The sequence below is a fragment of the Alligator mississippiensis genome, chromosome 10 (genome assembly GCF_030867095.1).
Source record: "Alligator mississippiensis isolate rAllMis1 chromosome 10, rAllMis1, whole genome shotgun sequence".
NCBI classification, from domain to species: domain Eukaryota; kingdom Metazoa; phylum Chordata; order Crocodylia; family Alligatoridae; genus Alligator; species Alligator mississippiensis.
This window is the reverse complement of record NC_081833.1, coordinates 32,937,694-32,958,943: the sequence shown is the minus strand read 5'-3', so window position 1 is coordinate 32,958,943 and position 21,250 is coordinate 32,937,694. Positions and strand designations below refer to the sequence as shown.

Sequence of the window (21,250 nt, the reverse complement as noted above, 5' to 3'; positions counted from 1 at the left end):
CTTTGCACTGCATCTCAGAACATATGTACAACTTCTTTATATATAGGACAACACAGACTCCTTTTTCTTCTGCCTATCCTTCCTGAACAAGTTACACCCATCCATGTCTGTACTTCAGTCATGTGAACTATCTCACCACATCTTTGTAATCCCAATTACATTATAATTCCTCAACTGTACCAGGACCACTAATTCTTTTTATTTATTCCCCATGCTTTTTGCATTAGTATACAAATAAGTATTATAAACAGTAATTGGTGTGTGTGGTTTACTTCAGGTATCTAACTGATGGTCCTAAATTTTGACTGTCCTATCTGAATTAGACTGTTCTCAGTGGTGGCAAATGACAGAAGAGGGAGCGGTAGTCTCAAGTTACAGCAAGGGAAGTTTAGGTTAAATATTAGACAAACTTTCTCACTAGGAAGGTAGTAAAGCACTGCAAGAGGTTACCCAGAGAGGTTGTGGAATCCCCATCCTTGGAAGTTTTTAAGACCTGGCTAGATAAAGCCCTGGCTGGGATAATATAGTTGGAGATGGTACTACTTTGAACAGGGAGTTGGACTAGATGGCCTCCTGAGTTCTTTTTCAACCCTAATATTCTATGATTCTCACCAAGAACTTTGCTAAGGCTTCTGCTATTGCTTCACCTTTGTCCAGTTTTTATCCAGGTCCCCATATTCTTTACTTACCTTTGGGGTTTGTCTTCATCTTCTGGTGAACCTAATTTAAAGCTCTCCTTATTAGTTTAGCAAACCTGTACATGTATGGGTCATCCTTTTCTTTGTCAAGTGGACCCTATCTTCCTCAGTAGTCCTTGGAACACCACCCTGTGGTCAAGGAACCAAAAGCCAAACTGGCAACACCATCCATCTATGCAACCATGTGTTGATCTCCCGGATGTCTGTGTTCCTAGCCAGACCTTTACCCTTGACTGGGAGGATCAGTGAGAATATCACCTGGACCCTTGTACCCTTCATTCTTGTACCCAGAGCCATGTTAGTCACTTTTGGTCTGCTCAGGGTTACCCCTAGCAGTGTCATTAGTATCTACGTGGATGAGCAGCGGGGGATAGAAGTCAGAGGGCCAGATTAGTCTCAGCAAGCTTTCCATGATGTTTCACATGTGGCCTCCTGACAGGTGGCAGACCTCATGAGCCAACAGGTCTGGCCAGCAAATGGATACCTTCATTACCTGCAGGAAGGGAGTAACCAACCACCATCCATCCCTGCTTCTTGGCACCATTGGTCTGGATCAGGATGGGCAATTATTTCAGGTGGCAGGCTGCTTAATGAGTTTTGGTGAATTGTTGAGGGCTCCAAGGGTAGCCCCAGCCATGACAGGTGCCCTGCCCCCTGGTCGTCCTCTTCGGACCAGAAGTCCCACCCCTAAACCCTGACTTTTGCCACCAGAAGTCCCTCTCCTTGCCTCCTGGAAGTACTCCTTTTGGAAGGAGAGGGTTGTTTTGCAACCAGAAAAAAACCAAATCATATGCTAAAAGTCAAACACCTCCTATAACATATTTTAATTTTATTATAAAAACATGTTTGTCATGATTTGTGTTTGCATACTGTATATAGAGGTGATTGCATAATAACTAAAAAAAAAGTTTTACTCTTGTAAATTGTGGGTGGGGGTGTCGGTATGGTTGGGTGTTTGGTGAGCTGTGGAGGGATTGTGAGGAGAGGTGTGGCTGTGTGTGTGCTGGGGCAGTAGGGTATGTTGGGGGGTGTATATGTGTGGGGACTGGGAGCAGGGTGTGGGTGTGTGGGGCTTGTGGGGTGTGAGGGAGGGTTGGGGGGTATGGGGCTTGTGAGGTGTGAGGGAGGGTTGGGGTGTGTGGGGACTCCCTACACACTGCCCCATGATGCACAGCCCTGGCTGCTGACAGCAGCAGTAAGAACAGGCAGCGGGCACTCATGACCTATGCAGGTGCTGCTGCCCAGCAGTGCATGGCTCTGGCCAGCGCTGCACGTGGTGGCAAGGAGCGCAGCCAGGCCAGTCCACCTCTGTTGCATGGAGCTCCGCATGGTGCACATGCAGCTCCTGGCACTCGCATGCCACTAGGGGAAGCCCCACCTGATGGAGTCGGCTGCCTTCTTTGCTCCCTGCTGTACATGTCCCTGAACTCAGCCAGAAGTGGAGGGGAGCCCTGCCCCCTGCTTCCTGGCAGAGTCTGGGGACCTGCACAGAAGCAAGTGACAAAAGCACCTGGCTCTATTGCTCGGGGCTTCCCCTGGTGATGTGTGAGTGCCAAGGGCTACAGGTGCACTGCAAGGAGCCCTACGTGATAAAGGCGGGTTAGCCTGGCTGCGTTCCTCGCCATCACATGCAGTGCTGGCTGGAGCCATGAGCTGTCTGGGTGGCAGTGCCTGTGTGGGCCCTGAGCACCAGCTGCTGCGCCATGGCGGGAGGGTTTGGAGGGTCCCCACATCCCCCCCACCCTCCTTCACACTCGCACCCTGCCTGCCCAAGCTCTGTGCTCTTGCCACCCTCCTGGGTGCGGGCTCTGCATTTCTGCCAGCCCCACATTCCATGCTCCCATTCAGCTACAGCTCCCGCACCCCCCACCCTAACCCGTGCTGCTTCCCTACATAGGGTCTGGAGCAAGCAGGATGCTGGGGAAGCCAAGCAGGCCCTTTGGTGGCTGCAGCAGTGGAATCTCCATGCTTCTCATCCAGAACCTGTGTGCTGGCTGGGCTGGGCCCTTCTGCCCACAAAGATGGAGCGTTGCATGTGGGCTTGGTGGGGTACAGTTAGTTGGTGGGCACCCGCGGGCCAGATGAAATTGCCTAGCGGGCTGAATGTATCCCATGGGTTGTACTTTGCCCACCCCTGTTCTTGATCCTCCCATTTCTAAGGGTGCATGGCGTGGCCTCTTATGCTGGAGTAGGTTCCTCATCTGATACCAGGTCTTCATACCTGTTCTCTAGCTGGACAGCCTCAGGTTCAGAAGAGAAGTGCTGTCTGTTGCCAGAAGTTACAAGCTGCCACTTCTCATCTTCCTTGACTACCTGAATCTTCCAGTTTCTTCTATGGCTGTCCCTCTTTGATGATGTGGGAAGTCTCTTTGTGCACTGAAGGTCTCATGCTCACAGATGCTTCTGAACCTATCCACATGCTCCTGCAGCTCTCTTACCTGTTTCTAGAGAGAATCCATCAGGAGGCACCTCTCAATGCAAGCACTCCCCCACCTGGCTGTCCTTGGTAGAGACATGCAGTCCGTGGTTGCTGCAAAGCCAGACCAGAACCTGGATGGGAATCCTTGGCAGTCAGTGGATGCACATGGACAGAGCCTGCACAATACAGACAGGAAGAGCTGGCCTTAGTATTGAAACATCTTCCAGATATTCTGTTGATTCTCTTGCTAGCTCCTTTTTCTTCTGCTGTTACTTGCTGAAAAATTCCCTCATTCTCCTTTACCTGCTTCCAGTCCCCATGAAGGAAGGGTAAGAAAGAAAGAGCCTGGTCAAACTCCTCAGTACACTTTCCACTCAGACTTCTGTATTTGAGTGCCTGTTCACTGGTCCTGCTGTTGCTGGCTCCTGTGTGTCGCTGGATTCTGGCTAGCTTTAGTCTTTCTGCCCAACCAATCTCTGCCTCCTTGTTCACCCTACTCTCAGCTGCTGGGCTTAGCAGCTGAGAGCTACTATCTGCTCACTTTACTGAGCAACTGTGAAAAACAGCTCCCAAAATGACCACCAAGCCCAAACTTGGCAGGTCTTCCTACTCACAGACCCGCTCCCTAGGCAAGCACAAGTCCTACCCAGACTCCCACCTTTGCTGGTCCTGGTGTCACTGGCACCTGTGTGTTGCTGGTATCTTGCCTGTTAATTGATATTTTCTCCCCCCTGTATTCCTACCAGCATTGGTTATGCAGCTCCTTGGTATAGACACCATGCCCACATGACAAAGTCTGGAGAGAGTATTTTTGAGCATCTTTTGGTTACTCTGTTAAAATGGGCTTTAAACTAAGTGTAACTTTAAACTAACCCTGTACAGGAGGGATTGTGTAGAGAAAAGGGGCGGGGGTGTAGCTTTCTATGTTAAGGAAAGCTACATGTCCCTGCAAGCCGATATTGGTGACCAGGGTGGACAGCTGGAGACCCTCTGGGTTAAAATCCGTGGGGAACACGGCACAGGGGACACAATGGTGGGAGTCTACTACAGACCTCCCACCCAAAGTCCTGAGCTTGACCAGGAGTTTGCCCGGGAACTGGCTGAGGCCGCATGCTCCAGGACCATGGTTGTCATGGGTGACTTCAATTACCCAGACATCTCGTGGGAGAATCGCTCAGCAAAATCTGAGCGGTCGCAAAGCTTCCTCTCGTGCGTGGATGACCTCTACCTAACTCAAGAAGTCTATGGGCCAACGAGAGGCAAAGCGCTGCTCAACCTGGTGCTGGCTACTGGGGATGACCTAGTCGGCGACCTAGTGATCGATGGGAAGCTGGGTGACAGCGACCATGAGCTGATCACCTTCACCATCCGCTGAAAAGCTGGCAAGTCAGTCAGCAACACGGAAGTCCTTGACTTCAGGAAAGCCGACTTTGACAAGCTCAGGAGGCTTGTCAGTGAAGCCCTAAGGGACCATGACCACGGGGAGAGGGGAGTTCAAGAAGAGTGGTTGCTCCTCAAGGGAGCAATCCTCAATGCACAAACTAAGTCTATTCCATCTCGGAGGAAAGGCAGCAAGAGGGCACAGCAGCCCCCCTGGCTCTCCAGGGACCTAGCAGACCTCCTGAGGCTAAAAAGAAAGGCCTACAAAGGATGGAGGATGGGAGTCACCTCCAAGGAGGATTATTCTGCACTGGTCCGGTCCTGTAGGGAGCAGACCAGGAAAGCCAAGGCTGCAACTGAACTCCAGCTAGCTTTGAGCATCAAGGACAATAAAAAGTCCTTTTTCAGATATGTGGGGAGCCGGAGGAAAAGCAGGGGCAACGTTGGACCCTTGCTGAACCAGATGGGGCAACTGACAACTGATGCCCAGGAAAAAGCCAACCTATTAAATAGGTAATTTGTGTTGGTCTTTCATCAGTCCCATGGGACACCCATGCCCGCTACGGGACAGGGAAGTCCGGATGAAGGTGATCCCCTGCCCTCCATTGATGCTGACTTCGTGAAGGAACATCTTGAGAAGCTGGATACCTTCAAGTCAGCCGGCCCTGACAATCTTCACCCCAGGGTACTCAAGGAGCTGGCGAGCATCATAGCCCAGCCTCTAGTGCGGATCTTTGAAAACTCTTGGCGCTCTGGTGTAGTGCCCGAAGACTGGAAGAAGGCCAGTGTGGTGCCTATCTTCAAGAAAGGGAGGAAAGTGGATCCGGCTAACTATAGGCCCATTAGCCTGACTTCTATCCCGGGGAAGATCTTAGAAAAGTTTATTAAAGAGGCCATCCTTAATGGACTGGCCGATGCCAACATCTTAAGGGATAGCCAACACGGGTTTGTTGCGGGTAGGTCTTGCTTGACCAATCTAATTTCCTTCTACGACCAGGTGACCTATCACCTGGACAAGGGAGAAGAGATTGATGTCATATATCTTGACTTCACAAAAGCCTTTGACCTGGTTTCCCATAATCACCTCTTAGAGAAACTGACCAATTGTTGCCTTGGGTCCTCCACGATCCACTGGCTGGAAAACTGGCTCCGGGGTCGGACCCAGAGGGTAGTAATTGATGGAAGTCACTCATCGTGGTGTCCTGTGACCAGTGGTGTTCCCCAAGGCTCTGTCCTTGGACCCATACTGTTCAACATCTTCATTAATGATGTGGACACTGGAGTCAGAAGTGGACTGGCCAAGTTCGCTGATGACACCAAACTTTGGGGAAAAGCATCCACACCAGAAGACAGGCGGGTGATCCAGGCTGACCTGGACAGGCTCAGCAAGTGGGCGGACGAGAATCTGATGGTGTTCAACGCCGATAAATGCAAGGTTCTCCACCTTGGGAAGAAAAACCCGCAGCATCCTTATAGGCTCGGCAGTGCTATGTTGGCCAACACTATGCAAGAAAGAGACTTGGGGGTCATCGTTGACCACAAGATGAACATGAGCCTTCAATGCGATGCTGCGGCTAGTAAAGCGACCAAAACGCTGGCTTGCATCCATAGATGCTTCTCAAGCAAATCCGGGGACATCATTCTCCCCTTGTACTCAGCCTTAGTGAGGCCGCAGCTGGAGTACTGCGTCCAGTTTTGGGCTCCACAATTCAAAAAGGATGTGGAGAAGCTTGAGAGAGTCCAGAGAAGAGCCACGCGCATGATCAGAGGTCAGGGAAGCAGACCCTACGATGACAGGCTGAGAGCCCTGGGGCTCTTTAGCCTGGAAAAGCACAGGCTCAGGGGTGATCTGATGGCCACCTATAAGTTTATCAGGGGTGACCACCAGTATCTGGGGGAACGTTTGTTCACCAGAGTGCCCCAAGGGATGACGACTAGGTCGAATGGTCATAAACTACTACAAGACCGTTTCAGGCTGGACATAAGGAAGAATTTCTTTACTGTCCGAGCCCCCAAGGTCTGGAACAGCCTGCCACCGGAGGTGGTTCAAGCGCCCACATTGAACACCTTCAAGAGCAAACTGGATGCTCATCTTGCTGGGATCCTATGAACCCGGCTGACTTCCTGCCCTTTGGGTAGGGGGCTGGACTCGATGATCTTCCAAGGTCCCTTCCAGCCCTAATGTCTATGAAATCTATGAAAGTGTTACGGGGGATAGTGAACAATATCCACTAGCCACACGGCATTCAGTTCACAAAGAGAAGAAGCCTAATTTGGGGGAAGGGATAGAGAACCACATAGAAGAGGAAAACAAGCAGGTCAGAATACAAAGTATCTTATGTGCATGTATACAAATACAAGGAGCACAGGAGCAAGTAAAATGATCTAGAAGTTGTAGTCCTATAAAGAAAACTATGACTTAATTAGTATTACAGTGACTTGGTGGGACAAAGCATATTGCTAAATATCAACACTGAGGGGAATATTCTGTTTTGCTAGGATAGGTTTGGGAAAGAAGGAGGTGGTACTGTACCATACATCCAAAACATTTGTGCTTGTTCTCAGGTCCAGGAGGAGGGAAACAACAACTCTGAGGCTAAAAATAGATGTCACTGAATGAAGGGGATCAGCTGTGCTACAATGTGCTGTTTCACTTGGTGAAACACATTGCCCGTTGTCCCATTTATTGATGGTGCAGGACAAGGGGCATTGTGATCTCTCTGCTTTCCCCACTGCCCCCATGGCACTGATCTGGAGCAGCAGGGGAAGTGGGATTTTTTCCCTCACACAGCCACCCCCATAGGGCTGGCTGCGCAGGGAGAGTGCCACAAGGTAATAGACATCCTCCACAATAAAGCAGCAGTCTGTTACTACCTCTTGTGCCACTGATTTGCCTGTCATGCGGCACAACAAAGGGTAAGGACATATATTGGCTCAGCATTTGTATCACCTTAAACATTTGTCTGAGATGTCAGACAATGTCTGTTTTCAACCTCGGTATGTCTGAGTGACAATACAGGGGGAAAGAACAGTTCTTTAATGTCATAGTTGGGGTGTACTGCGGAGTGCCATGTCAGGAAGCAGAGGTGGATGAGGCAGTCCTTCAAGGAGATAACTAGATATAAGCTTTATAAATAAATACATATTCTGTTCCTTGGTGTCCAGGCTCTCAGAAATTTTGACTAATCACTAGTTACATCAGTACAGCTCCAAATGTGTACGTTTATAATGTATATAGGTGCATATTTGGGAGATTAGCCAAATTCGATCAATACTGGATTTTTTATTCTTGCTGAACTACTCATTGGTTTCCCTAAACTTTGGTTAAGATGCATCTGGCTATTACCTCCTTCAGTCCTTCACCCCAGGACCATGCAATTTTTTTAAGGTGGTAAAGTTCCTTTAAAGGACTCAGCCATACCTCTTCACCAGTAAGAAGATGCTTAGGATCTCCATACTGATGGTGGTAATGGGGCCTGTGGTGGGCCAGTAGGGGGCGCTCCTGTGCTAAGCCACCTGCCCCACTGCTCCCGACCAAAAAAACAAGCCTCAAGTGCCTCCCCTGGGGTGCCTACATCTGGTCAACCCCCTTCCTGGAGCACACCTGCAAGCCTGGTATAACTACTGCCACCACCCAGGGTCTGGTCTTTGTCTGGGCTCTGTACCCCCCCCGGGGTACACAGCCCTTGTAGACCTTGAGGGTGCTTAACCCACCGTGAGATCTTTAGCCTGAAGCATAGAAAGTAGCTTCCCTTAGCCAAGCAAAGGGAACAAAAAGGCTTGCCCAATCCCTCTCAAACATCTACTGCCAGGCTTGCTATGATAGATAGCTTCATTGATTGGAGAAGGAAGGCATAGGGAAGGACTACAAACCAAAAGGAATTTTGAAAGAAAACAGTACAAGGGGCTTGTTGGCCCTTTCAGTACGCTTCTAGAACACTTGGGGCTAAGGTGCTGGCTACTGTTCAGATAAGTTACTCACAGCAACGTCCAGAGGATTCTGGAGGTACCCAGCTTGATTCAGTAACCAGAAGATGTCTGCCTGTCCCAAGATAGACGGACCCTATTTATAACCTTTCTGACCTCACCACCTGGACCCAGTCAACATCAGGTATTTTCTGAGCGTCACTGATGCTGGCCAGCGAGTCAGCCCCACCTTGAGGAGGAACCACTGCCTTAGGACTGCCCTGCCAGGTCGAAGGCAGGAAGTTTAACAATAGCCTGGCCACTGGGAAAGGGAATCTCCCCCTCCCCAGGGGAGCCCTTAGGCAACCAGGTGGTTGCTTAGCAACCGGGTTGAGAGACATGGGCAGAGAGAGACAGAACGGGAAAACAGACAATCCAAAAAGAGGGGGCTGGGATGGAGTTCTTTCACACTTCCTCACCTTCCTTTGAAAGTCCAGGCCCATTGCTTTACAGAACTGTGGGCATGGGCGTGCTTCATCTGGAAGGGTTATATTCCATACCCAAAGAGAAAGGACACAACACATAAGACTGGCCCTATCAACAATATACATAGAGCATAAGGGTAAGTTGGGGTGTCCCAGTGCCAGAGCGCGTTGGAGTGGTTTGGCATATTGCAGTCTGTTACCCAGAGTCTTTTCTGGACAGTGAATCTGCTACCACATTCTGGCTTCCTTTGATGTGTTTGGCAGTTAACATTGGCAATGTATAGGGGGTGCATGCAGGTGCATGTGCACCCCCTGAGCTTGGCAGTGCACCCCCTGCAAACAGGTGCCACCAACACTTCCGGCAATGCCTGTGGGTGGTTGCCACTTGCTGCCTTTCCCCCACCCCTGCCAACACCACCGACAGTGTCTGCGGATGGTCGCTGACTGCCAAAGACGCTGCGGGCAGTCGCCACCCCACCCCCCCGCCAACAGCGCTGCCGCTGCCTGCGAGAGCTCACTGTGCCCCCCCAGCCTCCAGGGGCATGCAGCATTCATGGTGGTTAAGTAGAACTGAAGCTGCCAGGCCTATCTTTGAAGCTTGGCGTTGGTGCTCTGCATTGTCTGCAGCCTTTGAAGTGGGGCATGATCTGATAGGACAATGAAGTGCTGTCCCCACAGATGGGGCCTTAGCTTGTTCAGCGCCCAGACGATTGCCAAACACTCCTTTTGAATAGATGACAGGTTCCACCCATGGGGAATCAGCTTCCGGCGCAAGTAAGACACAGGATGTAATGTCCCTTCATGCTCCTGCAGGAGTACAGCTCCAAGTCCTGTGTTCGAGGCATCAGTAGCCAACGCAGAAGGGGTTTTCATAGTCTGGTGCCCTTAAAATTGGCTGTTTGATCAGGGTAGGCTTCAAGGTGTTAAATGCCAGTTGACATCCTGGCATCCAGACTACTTGATCACAGTAGTCCTTTATGTCAGCTCACGCAGGGAAGCTGCCATCGCTGTAAAGTCAGGGACAAACCTCCTGTAGTATCCAGCCAGACCAAGGAAGGCTCTAACCTGCTTCTTAATTTGTGGGAGTGGCCAGTCTCTAATGGCTTCGATCTTGTCCCATATGGGAGCGATCATGCCTCCACCCACAGTGTCCCAAATACACTACTTCAGATAATGTCGGCTGGCACGTCTTTGCTTTCGTTGCAAGTCCAGCCTGCTTGATCTTATCTAACAGTGGTTAGATGAATCAGGTGTGGTTCAAAGTCTTGACTGAAGATGGTGATGTTGTCCATGTAGGCCACTGCAAACTGATCACATCCTTGTAGCAAATTATTAATTAGCTTCTGAAAAGAAGTGGGAGAATTGCGTATAACGAAAGATAGAACAGTATACTCAAAAAGTCCCAAAGGAGTGGTAGAAACAGGCTTGGCTATGATGTCTGGATCCAGTACCATCTGCCAGAACCCCTTAGATAGATCGAGAGTAGAGATGAGCTTAGCTCGGCCCAGAGTATCAAGTGGAGAGTCCATCCAGGGCATAGGGTAAGCGTTGGGGGTGGTAATAGTGTTCAGCTTCCTGTAGTCCACACACAACCTGATGGTCCCATCCTGCTTCCAGATGAGTATCACAGGGCTAGCCAGGGGCTCGCCAAAGGCCGTATTAACCCCAGCTCTAGCCTATCAGTGAGCTCACGCTTTATCTCTTGCAGCACCTTCTCATTGATTGGGTAGAGCATTAGGGGCGATGGCTGCCCATGTCTATAGTGTGTACTGCCAGGTTCGTTTTACCTGGTTTGTTTGAGAACATTGTCTCAAAGTCTTTGTGAGCTGCACACAGCTCATCCTTGTCCTGGGAGGGCAGACAGTCTGGCTTGGGAAGCTCCTTTGTTCTTGCCTCTTCTTTCCAGTCAGCACACAGGACCGGCTCCTCTGGGTCCTCAGGTGATTCGTCAACAGAGGAAATCCAAAATACAACATCACTTCTGTCATAATAGGGTTTAAGCATGTTTACATGTACCACCTTAAGCCTTTTGCCTGTCGCACTCATGGCCACTAGATTTGTTACATCATCCAGCTTGTCCAGGGTGACCTTCCCAAGCTGGTTGCAGCTTGTCTGTCTTTAGTGGCAAGAAAACCATAACCTTATCCCTTGGTTCAAAGGTAGGCAAGCAATTCCCCTTATCATACCAGGCACTGCTTCTCTTGGGCCTGGGCCAGGGAGTCTCCAACCACCTTCATCATATCAGCTAGCTTTTGGTGAAAGCTTAGCACATACTCTACCACAGATATTTTAGAGGAGGAGATTTTCCCTTCCCTCTGCCACGAACATCAATTCAGCGTCTATTTAGCTTCAGACTGTGTGTAGGGCAGACTGAGATACCAACTCACACAAGATCTAGGTCTTTTTCAGCGTTACCACTTTGTCAGAAAGAAAGCTTTGCCCCTTCCAATATCAGATCAAGTACTCCACCCTATACCCAGTAGAGGAAAAGTTTCTGGAGGAAACACTTATACACACTTTTCATTGAGACTTCAACTTTTTTTAAAGACTCAATAAGGGGAATGGCAGCAATTTTAGGAACTCTGGCAGGAGTAAAAGATTCACAAAACTGTGATCAGATCAGAAAAAGATACACAACACTGTGTATAATCTACCAAATGGCAGCTCAGGGGGACTAGGCTCCTGATAGGTGAAGCCAGGTAAAGTGTTAAGGTTTATCTCAAGAAATGCTATAGTAGCAGAAACATCCTTGATGGCAAGAACTTGCAAGATGCTTTATGTTCTGTTGACATAGTCACTTGATCATGTCCTAGGTCATTTCCATGTGTCAGTTCTAGTGGCTACAGTTTTTGAAAGATAGCTGAAGCCCAATTGAGGACTTAGCCTTTCAGAGGTGATAGCTTGTTTTCAGAGAAAACTGGTGGTGCCCCAAGAACACTAAAAGTATCTAGGGCTGCAGTCCGCTCCTTAAGAGTTCTTAACACTGGCTCCAAAGAAAACACTTTATGAATGTGGACATTCTTTTATTCTTCTAAGGATTCATAGCAAGTATTGGTACAGATGTGTGCTAGCAACAGCTACAGGCTCTGCCCACCAGAGCTATTTTAATCTGAACAGTTATTCTGTTAGGTGAAGAGCAGTCTGCTGCTACTTTGAGTTCATCTAGGATCTTCCCTTTCTTTATGAAATTGTTTATCTGTTTCCTCTGTGCTGTAACATCAGAAAGGTAGGTTCTGGATGTTATGGAAGTAGGATACACTGTTCAGTTCCACCCTATGTCTTATCCATGCCTGCCTTTCCCATCTATAATTAGACACACTTCTCATGTAATTGCTCACTTTAAGGAGTACAGTCTGTATTGGATTTTGGAGTTGTAGAGGAAATCCCTGCACAGAACTGGGAGAAGAGTTTCAATTCCTGATGCTTCCTTTTTCCCTAAAAGAAAAGTGATTTGAGACCTATCTTGGACCTCAGAAAGGTTAAACGTTCATAAAGAACATAGGGAGACCATCTTGAACTCTTCTGTCATTTGTTCTCTAGAGTTTTGAGACTGGAATACTCCCCTGTAGGCCTTGGATGTGTGAATTATCCAGATAAGGAAAAACCTGTATGCTTGAGTATTAAGGATGAACTATCCCCATCATTATATATTTTATAAAGACCCTTGGGGCTGATGACAGGCTGAAAGGAGTTGTATAATGATGAACACTTCAACTATAAATTCAAAGTATTTCCTATGACTCAAATGGATTATAGATGGAAAAATGCCTGAGGTGCTGCTCCATGGCATGTCAAAGTCCAGGATCTGATAGTCCTCCTCCTGTTTCCCTTCTGCTTCCCTGGTTGGGAATTTTTATATGCTTTTCACTACACAAAGTTTTAGAATGTGGTTTCACTAAGACCCAAGGTAGTAAGGAAACTGAAGTAAGATCATGTCATACTGATACTCATAGTACCAGCTTGATTGATGCAGTGATCTGTGAGAGTTCTCCCTCCAAGAACCTATAGCACTTCTGCAAGTCAGGGCTCACTATCGCATAATAACAGCTAGCTCCTACATCAGGACCTTTGCACTTGCGAAAAAAATCCTTTGGAAGATCTTGCTATAGCTAAGTCCAGAATATCTTGATCAATAGCAGAAAGTAGTCTGAGAGTTTAATTCTTGCAAAACAAAATGTTTTTCTCTCTGGGTTGGAGTGAACCATCTTTTCTCCCTCTTAAATGAAAATTACAATTACTTTGCAATATTTGCATCACCCAAAAGATTAGAATTTCACTATTAGATTAGAGTCCATTTTGCTGCAGTGTCAGCCAAACATCATTCCATATGGGGCCTGTCAGTCCTACATTCCATCACGCTTCCCATTCTGTGTACACTTAAAAAATATTTTCTTTTGCCTCCAGAGTAATTCATGAAGTTTATGATATTTTTGCCAAGGAAATTAACTGCTTATTAGGAGTGCTTAGGTGTTTCTGCCACTAAATCAGTGAGGAAAAAAATGGAATGGGGAGGTGAAGGGGCTTGAGAATGTTGTGTCTTCAAAGTAAAGGAAGTTGTGTTTTAAAATTATTTCTGAGTCTTGGGCTGTGCTGTTTGAGGAATAGGAAAATCTACAGGAGAGAGATTAAGAAACATATGTTGTACTTATGTCTTATTTTTTCTTGAGTTGTGTCATATTTTAGGTGTCTGAAGTCCCTCTATTATGTACAGATTGCAGCTGCTTGAGAGGAGAGGGGATCAGAAAACTGTGCTTTCTAGATCTTCCCACATGTCATAAGGTACTTACTCCTTGTTTGTATCCCACAGAAAGAATATTTCAAACAATATGAAGTGGGTCTGCAGAACTTATGTAATTCTTATCAGACTCGTGCTGATGCTCGGGCTAAAGCGTGCGAAGAAAGCCTACGCAATTCAGAGGAAAAACTCAAGGAGACAGAAGAGAAGCTCCAGAAGCTGAGAACTAACATTGTGGCATTGCTACAGAAAGTGCAGGAGGTGGGTGAGACAACAGGGACCATATGAGAATGACCATACCATTACCAGATGCCATTGACTTGGGACTTGTTTAGTTAGACACTGACAGAAAATCTAGTCCAGGATTTGATTGCATTTTAGCTCTATCATCTGTCTGAAGCAACTCAGACTCAGAAGTATTTAAGTGCCTAATTGCTGCTGATATCTATCTTTTGAAGATCTAGTCTTCAGTATTCTGCCTTGTCTGATGGGAGCTGAATTCTCAGGCCTGAATTGTCACTTATTTATGCTTTGTATGTGAACGTACAGTGCTACTCCATGGCGTGAATGAGGAATTCTGATTTATGTTCCCTTTCCTAGGATTCAGTAACTATACTAAGGGGCATGGCAAGGAAGGATATTTTAGACTTTTCTTTGCTGTGACATCAGGGATTGAATGTAAAATACTGTATTTATTTATAAGACAGGGTTTTTTCCCCCATTGGTTTTAACATTGGTGGGGGATAGCCCCTCACCTTGCAGTTTAGCATAAGACAGCGGGGGGCAAGGGTTAGGTCTAGAGCTGGAGCTGCAGCTGGTACCTGCCCCCTTCTGCCTTTGCATGCCTAGTCACTCTTCCTCATAGCCCCCAGTCTCCCCCCATGCTGCTCTCCACCTTTTTGCCCCCTTTGCCACGCTGCTTACCTTTGTTCTGTGCTGGTGGCAGGCTCCATCCTCGCTGCACCCTGGAACATGTAGCATGTGCTCCAGCCCAGCCTTGTAGCAGAAGTGCCAGCCCCACACCGCTAATACAGATCTGGGCTGGAGTCATGCTCTGTGCCCTAGGCTGCACCAGGGATGGAACCTGCCAGTGCAGAGCAAAGGTAAGGGGATGGGGACTGACTGGGGGGTAGGAGGAGGGGAAGAGCAGGGACCTGAGCCTGCAAGGGGCAGAAGCAATGTGGAGAGACAGGCAAAGGAAGAGAACAGGGGAAGGGGGATTGGGGCAACCTGAGACTGCTGGAGTGGGGATGGGGTAGGCACAATGGTGGGGTAAGTGGGGAGGAGGGGATGGGTAGCAGGGGGCAAGTTGCTTGCCTCTCACTCTGACTGCCCCACTGCCTCCACACTGCCTGCTCCCTACCATCAGCCCCCCACTACCTGCCTGCCCCCTTACAACTCCATACTACATGCCCCCCTACTGCCTCTTCCACCGCCTGCACCATTACTGCCCCTCTCATCACCTCTGTCCCCACTGCCTGCAGCATGGAAAAGGTATACAGAACCTGCATAAAGCGAGGGAAACCTGTATGTGCAAATTCACTCTGATGCGATGACCCTTTTTATACCCAAAATTTGTTATATGCAAGGTAAATTCACTCTTATGCGATCAGTGTGGTAGAAGCCTGCAGTCAGCTGCTTTGCGTGGTGCACTGTGGGAGTGATGTGCACCAAAATATAGGCTCCTGTGTGGATCTGTGCTCTTCGCTTGTTGTCTGTGACATGTGTTTCCATTATGGTAACATTCACCACCACCTTATGCTTGTGTGTACTGTCTGCTGTTGCTAAGTACCTAAATTGTCTTGTAAAAGTGGTAGAAGTGGGTCTGGAGGTTAGTACGGTTGAGGTCTTGAAACGTATCCCTATTTGTGACATTGTGAAGTGGGTCTCCTTTATGTGAATTCAAGTTATGCACTGTTTTCCAGGAACACATGTACGGCAGAAAATCAGGGAAACCTATAATAAATACCATATTTTACAGTGTACAAGTCAACACTTTTAAAAGTCAACCCTCATATGTCCACTCAAAGTTAAGATTTTCGTAGAATCTGTGTATAAGTTGACCCTGCCTCACCAGGGGGAACATCAGGAGGGTGGCGGCTGTGCTGCTGGTGGAAGAAGGTGGTAGGAACAGCATGTTAGGTGGTGGAAGGATGGACAGGCTTCTGTGAGGATTGGATCAGGCACCTCCAAGCTCAGGCAGCAGCCTGCCCAACTGAGCCCAGGGGGGCACTGCTGCTGCAGAGGGAAGGACCTCCCCCTTGCAGCTCAGGGGCTGCCTGGCCTGCCAGCAACTCACCTCCTCCCTCCCTTCCCCCCCCCGCAAAGGGGGAGGGGTGGGCAGGCTCCACCAAAAGCAGAATCGGGCGCCTTGCCTTTAGCAGGCTCCTGCAGCCCACAGGATGCCTGGTGCTGCCTGGGAAGGGACTGCCTTGCCCCATGGGCAGCGCAGGGTGTTGGGCAGGAGCCGGGGGGAGGCTAGGGGTGTGGGTCAGGGCAAGGTGCTGCCCAGGCTTCTAGTGTCTCCCATGCTATCTCTGCTGCCTTCTCCAACTGCCAGTGCACCCTGCTACCTTCCTACTGCTCCCCTCATGCTGCCCATGGGACAAAGCAGTCCCTTCCCAGGCAGCACCAGGTATCCTGTGGGCTACAAGAGCCTGCTGAAGACAGAAGTAGTGAGGGGCCTGATCCTTTTTTTTCAGTGGAGCCTGCCCCCTCCTCCCTCTGCAGCAACAGTGCCCCCCCACCCCCCCACCCCAGCCATGTGCTGCCTGAGCTCCCAGGGTCCCAATCCAACTTCCCCAGAACTTGCCAGCACGCCACCTGCCTCCCCATGTGGCAGGGAGCCAGCATGAGGCCTGGCTGAAGTATTGATATGAAATTTAAGGGTAAATTTTGGGGGTTCAAACCTTGACTTATACACTGTGAAATATGGTAAATAATTATTTTATGTATAGAATCTAATTATTGAGGGCATATTAAATTCAGGATTGTCTTGTATTTGGGTAAATATGGTATAATTTGTAGGCTCATCCTTTGAGAAGAGGAGTTGATTTATAACTCTATAGGAGGGTTGGGTAATTATCTTGGCTTGGAGGGCAGCTTAATAAGTTTGTGAGGTGCCAGGGGCTACAAGGGTAGCCCTGCCCCTTGACAGATGCCTCACGCCCTGGTCGCCACCTTGGGACTAGAAGTCCTGCCCTTTAACTCCTAACCTTTGCCACCAGAAGTCTCACTCCTTGCCCAGGAAGTATTCCTTTTGGGAAGGTGGGGTTGCTTGTTTATTGTGTGGGGGTTGTTGGGGGAGTATGAGGTTGGGTGGTGTGGGGATGGGATGTGGGTATGGTGGGGGTAGGGTGTGTGGGTGGATGTGCAGTGTGTTTGGGTGTGTTTGAGGTGTGAGATGTGGGACAGTTTTTGGGGGGGGTGTGCATGTTTGTGGGTGGGTGTGGGATGTGTGCATAGGTATGATCGTGTGTGTGGTTGGGGTGTGGGACTGTTGGGTGCATGTGTGGATATGGTGGGGTGTGTGGGTGCATGTGTGAGGTGTGGGTGGGTTGGGTGTACGCATGTGGGGATTTTCCTCCCCCTGCCCAGCTTCCCCCTCCCCGTCCACTGTTTGTGATTTGAGCCCATCCCCTCCGCAAGGGGAAGAGGGTGCAGGGTGGGTGGGGTGAGGATCATCACTGCCTGCCTGCCTTGCAGTGTGCTGCAAAGGGGTTGGAAAGTAGTTGCCACTAGGCTGGTGGGCAGCAAGAGAAGCCCCTGGGAGAGAAGGGAGAGGAGGCAGGGACCTGGGCCTGGCACCACTGGCTTTCTTGTTCTCTGTCCTACACCTGCTCAGTGGGGCTGCAGCTGAGCCCATGTTGGCTTCTGCTGCTGCTGCTCTTGCCCAACCTGTCTGTTCCTTGCCTGCCCGGCGGAGCTTTGTGAACAGCCGAGCTCCTTGACACCCCCCACTCCATCCATACGCTCCCCAGCCCAGCCACGCATGAGCAGAACCAAAGTGGACTGCAGGCTGGGCCCACCTTCCCACTCCCCTCGATGCTGCAGCTTCCCCTCCCTAGGTGCCCAGAGTGCAGCAGGGACAGGAGGAGTCTCTGGAGGCCAGGTGAGCCCAGCAGTTCCCCAGGTGCCTGCAGCAGCAGCTGTGCCCCTGGGCTGGGACTTGGGACCCTCCAGTGGTGGAGGCTAGGAGGACAACACACGCTGCCCCAAGTAGGATTGGATGGGACTCAGCCCCATGCGGAGCGCAGCCACTAGCTGAGCCAGATGCAGTTAATTGGTGGGTGGTCTGCTTGTGGGTCAGATCCCAGTCAACTGGCAGGCAGAATCCAGCCTGAAGGCTGTATTTTGCTAACACCTGTTCTATAACATCTGTTTATGGGAGATCAAAAGGAAATTGCATACTCTGTAGGGAATTTCTCCCCAGTTCTTGGATAGGATAAATGGTATCATAGGTACCATGGGTCATAACGACATCCTGGCTCAAAGGAGTACATATCTGCCTACAGCTGAAATAATATTGGGCTGACATCAACATAGTGTGACTCTGAAAACCAGGGGCATGCAATTATTTTAATGGAGGGCTGCTTACCAAGTTTTGGCAAACTGTCAAGGACTGCATGGGGAGCCCCGCCCCTTGACACGTATCCTGCTCCCTGACCACCACCCTGTGACTGGAAGTCCCACCCCCTAACCCCTGACCTTTGCCACCAGAAGTCCCTCCCCTTGGCCCCAGAAGTACTCTTTTCGGCAAGCAAGTTTGCCGTCTCGGAACCAGAAAAATACCAAATTATATTCTAAAAAGAAAACATCTACAACGTTCATTAATTTTATTTAAAAAAATTACGTTATCCTGGTTTACATGTGTTTGTGTAGTGTACATAGAAGTTATTGTATATAATAGCTTAAAATGAAGTTTTTCTTACCCACCCCACCACAATATGTGGGGTGTGGGGGAGGGTGTGGGTGTGCCTGTGCACGGTGGATAGGTGTGGGGGTAGATATGGGGTTTGTGGGGGCTGTGTGAGGGGGAACGGGTGGCTGGGTTGTGTGAGGAGGTGTGTGTGTAGAGGTCGTACGGCAGTGCGAGAGGGGGTGTTGTGGGTGCATGTGTAGGGTGGGGTCTGCGTGTGGGACTCACCCTATGGAAACACACACGCATCCCAGGGTACTGGCACAGGCCCATGCTCCCTCGGTCCGACAATGCAGCCAGGAGCCATGTGGTCAGCAGTGTGGGAGCAGGAAGGCAGGGAAATGTCTGGGGTTGGGGCAGGGCTAGGCTGCTGCATCCTGTTGCTGGCTGTCCCTGGGTCCTACTGCCCCTGGCTCCTGTCATCTTTGACAAGCAGCCAAGAGCAGATAAATATTAATTTTCTAAATTCTTTAGGGGTCCCACAGGCAAGATAGAGTGGCCTGGTGGGCCAGATACAGCCTGCCGGCAGTATTTGCCCACCCTTGCTGTAAACAGAATTATTGCATCACTGATCCATAGACAAGAGGGTTTCCAGAACTGGTTTTCTGTTAGTGTGACTTTGCCTAAGAAAGCTGACAATGACTATCCATATGCAGTAATAGAACTGTATGAGGCACAGGAATGTCAGTGAATGCTGCAGGTCAGGAGCGAGTGGGATTGACTGGAGTAGTGTAGGAATTCAGTGTCGCCCGAAGACCAGAAACATAACATTTGCCTATTGCAGATTCCTGTCCCCTAGGATCATCTAACATATCTTGTGTGTTTGGTTTCAGGACATTGATATTAATACAGATGATGAGCTGGATGCATATATTGAGGATCTGATCACCAAAGGAGACTGAGGAGCCCAGATGCAGCAATGGGGCAATAGCATAGAGGAGTTGGCCCCTGCGATCTCAGAGACATGGATTCCTGCAGTGGAGGGGGGACCAGAGCAGCACATGAAAGGGGAGGGCTGTTAGACTGTGTATATTGACGTGTCGGTGTACAAACTGTTCTTGTGATTTTAAATGCAAAAAAAGACATTTGTGCTGTTGGCGGGAAAGTTTTTAACATTGTAGTTCTTCAAACCTCTTCCCTTTGTTTATAAATATTTATTTTTTAAAAGAAACAGGAACTGTACCTGGTACGACAGAAGGGCTGCAGTGTTGTTTTTGTTTTTGTCTTTTTCTTTTTTTCTAGTGCGGCAAAATTACAAGAGCCTTTCTGCTTTTGGGGAGTATGTTGGGGTTTTAAACAAGCTCATGGCATGAGAACATCCTGTCCAGCAGCTTTGCAGCAGGTGTCTCTTCAGATAAAGGCAAAATCTAGCAACAGCCCTATGGAAACACCTACTCTGAGGTCTTGAATTGCTAAGCAGTGCAAGAGCGGACCTTGGGAGAATTCTACCTAGGGCAAAAGAGGCTTAGATTCAGGGCTTTCCAACTACATAGAGAGGATCAGGCAATATGTGTTGCTTTTCTGGGGTCAGCAGTGGGATGGAGTTGAATTGCAAGGGCTTTAACGGTAGGGATGTAGTTTCTGCCAGCAAGGAAGTTTGGACACATCTGTGCTTTTAGAGAGGTGGAGGCTTACAGGGAATGAGATTTAACATACCAGGGTCCCTAGTACCTTGCTGTGAGTTATCAGGCCAGGGAGATGGAGAGGGTTAAAGTCAAAGTTCTCTTGCAGCAGTTGCCTTTTTGCACTGTCTTTGCCATTGTTCCTCTGAGGCTTGATTTGCAAGGCAGAGAGAGACTCCCTGACCAGTAAATAAAGTGACCCTCTGTTCTAAATGCCACTCCCTCAGCTCTTTTTTGCTTTACTCTGCTCAGTCTTCCAGACATTTTAAAATAGAAATCTGGAAATAGAGCCTTTTACCTTTTCAGTCACTGGATCACATCCAACCTCCTTTCAGCAACAAAGACAAATCTTTCCACTTGCAAGGCAGTTCAGAGGCTGTCATATAGTGTGTTACAGAGATTAGCTGTTTGTTGCCTATAAGTTCTGAATTTCTTAGAAAGCCAGTCCTTGCACTCAAATAGGGCTCAGGAAGCTGAAAAACTTCCCTATGCTTCCTTGACAAAACTGTCCTCAGGAATACCCCTGCACCTTGGAGAAATGAAAATATCAATGGAGAAAGGTAATATAGTAAGCACTGCTGTTTTATTAGAGGTATAGGCAAGATTCAAGTGCTTATGATGACCTTATCACAAGCAACAGTCAGTCAAAGGGAGCTTGCGTATTAACCTTTAGAGCAATGGTCACCAACCGGTGGATCAAGATCCACCAGTAGATCTCGAAGCCTCTTGTGATAGATCTGAGGCTGGCGTGGGGGGCTGAGTGCCTGCGTGCATGCAACACACGTGCCTCAGCCCGGCAGGTCAGTCCATGGGGGAAGAAAGGGGCAGGGGCTAGATGGAGGCTCCCGCTGTGAGGGACTGTGCCACAGAGGCAGGAGCAGGAGCAAGTTGAGTGAGGCCCTGGCTGGGTGGGACTTAACTGCTGGGGAGGCCTGCCTCCAAATAATCTTTTCTCATTTTGCCCTCTCCCTCCTCACTGACTTACCTGCTGGGGGTGGGGTGGCGGTAGCACACAGTAGATCTTGGGTTGCTTTTAAGTGCCAAGGGTGATCTCCTTAAAAAGGTTAGAGACTGCTGCTTTAGAGCC

The 21,250-nt window shown here is 49.1% G+C and overlaps 1 protein-coding gene across 4 annotated transcripts in view; it reads left to right on the top strand.

Moving 5' to 3' along the window:
* Positions 1-19,738, top strand: part of MORC2 (MORC family CW-type zinc finger 2) — a 110,435-nt gene extending 90,697 nt beyond the window's left edge. For 3 of the 4 annotated variants that reach the window (XM_014595367.3, XM_006262694.4, XM_014595368.2), the window contains 2 exons: positions 13,696-13,884; positions 19,375-19,738. In XM_014595367.3, coding sequence (XP_014450853.1) covers positions 13,696-13,884; positions 19,375-19,443 — 258 coding nt within the window. In that variant the 3' untranslated portion in view covers positions 19,444-19,738. The remainder of the gene's footprint in view (positions 1-13,695; positions 13,885-19,374) is intronic. The other variant, XM_019490986.2, reaches the window with a different exon arrangement.
* The last annotated feature ends 1,512 nt before the right edge of the window (positions 19,739-21,250 follow it).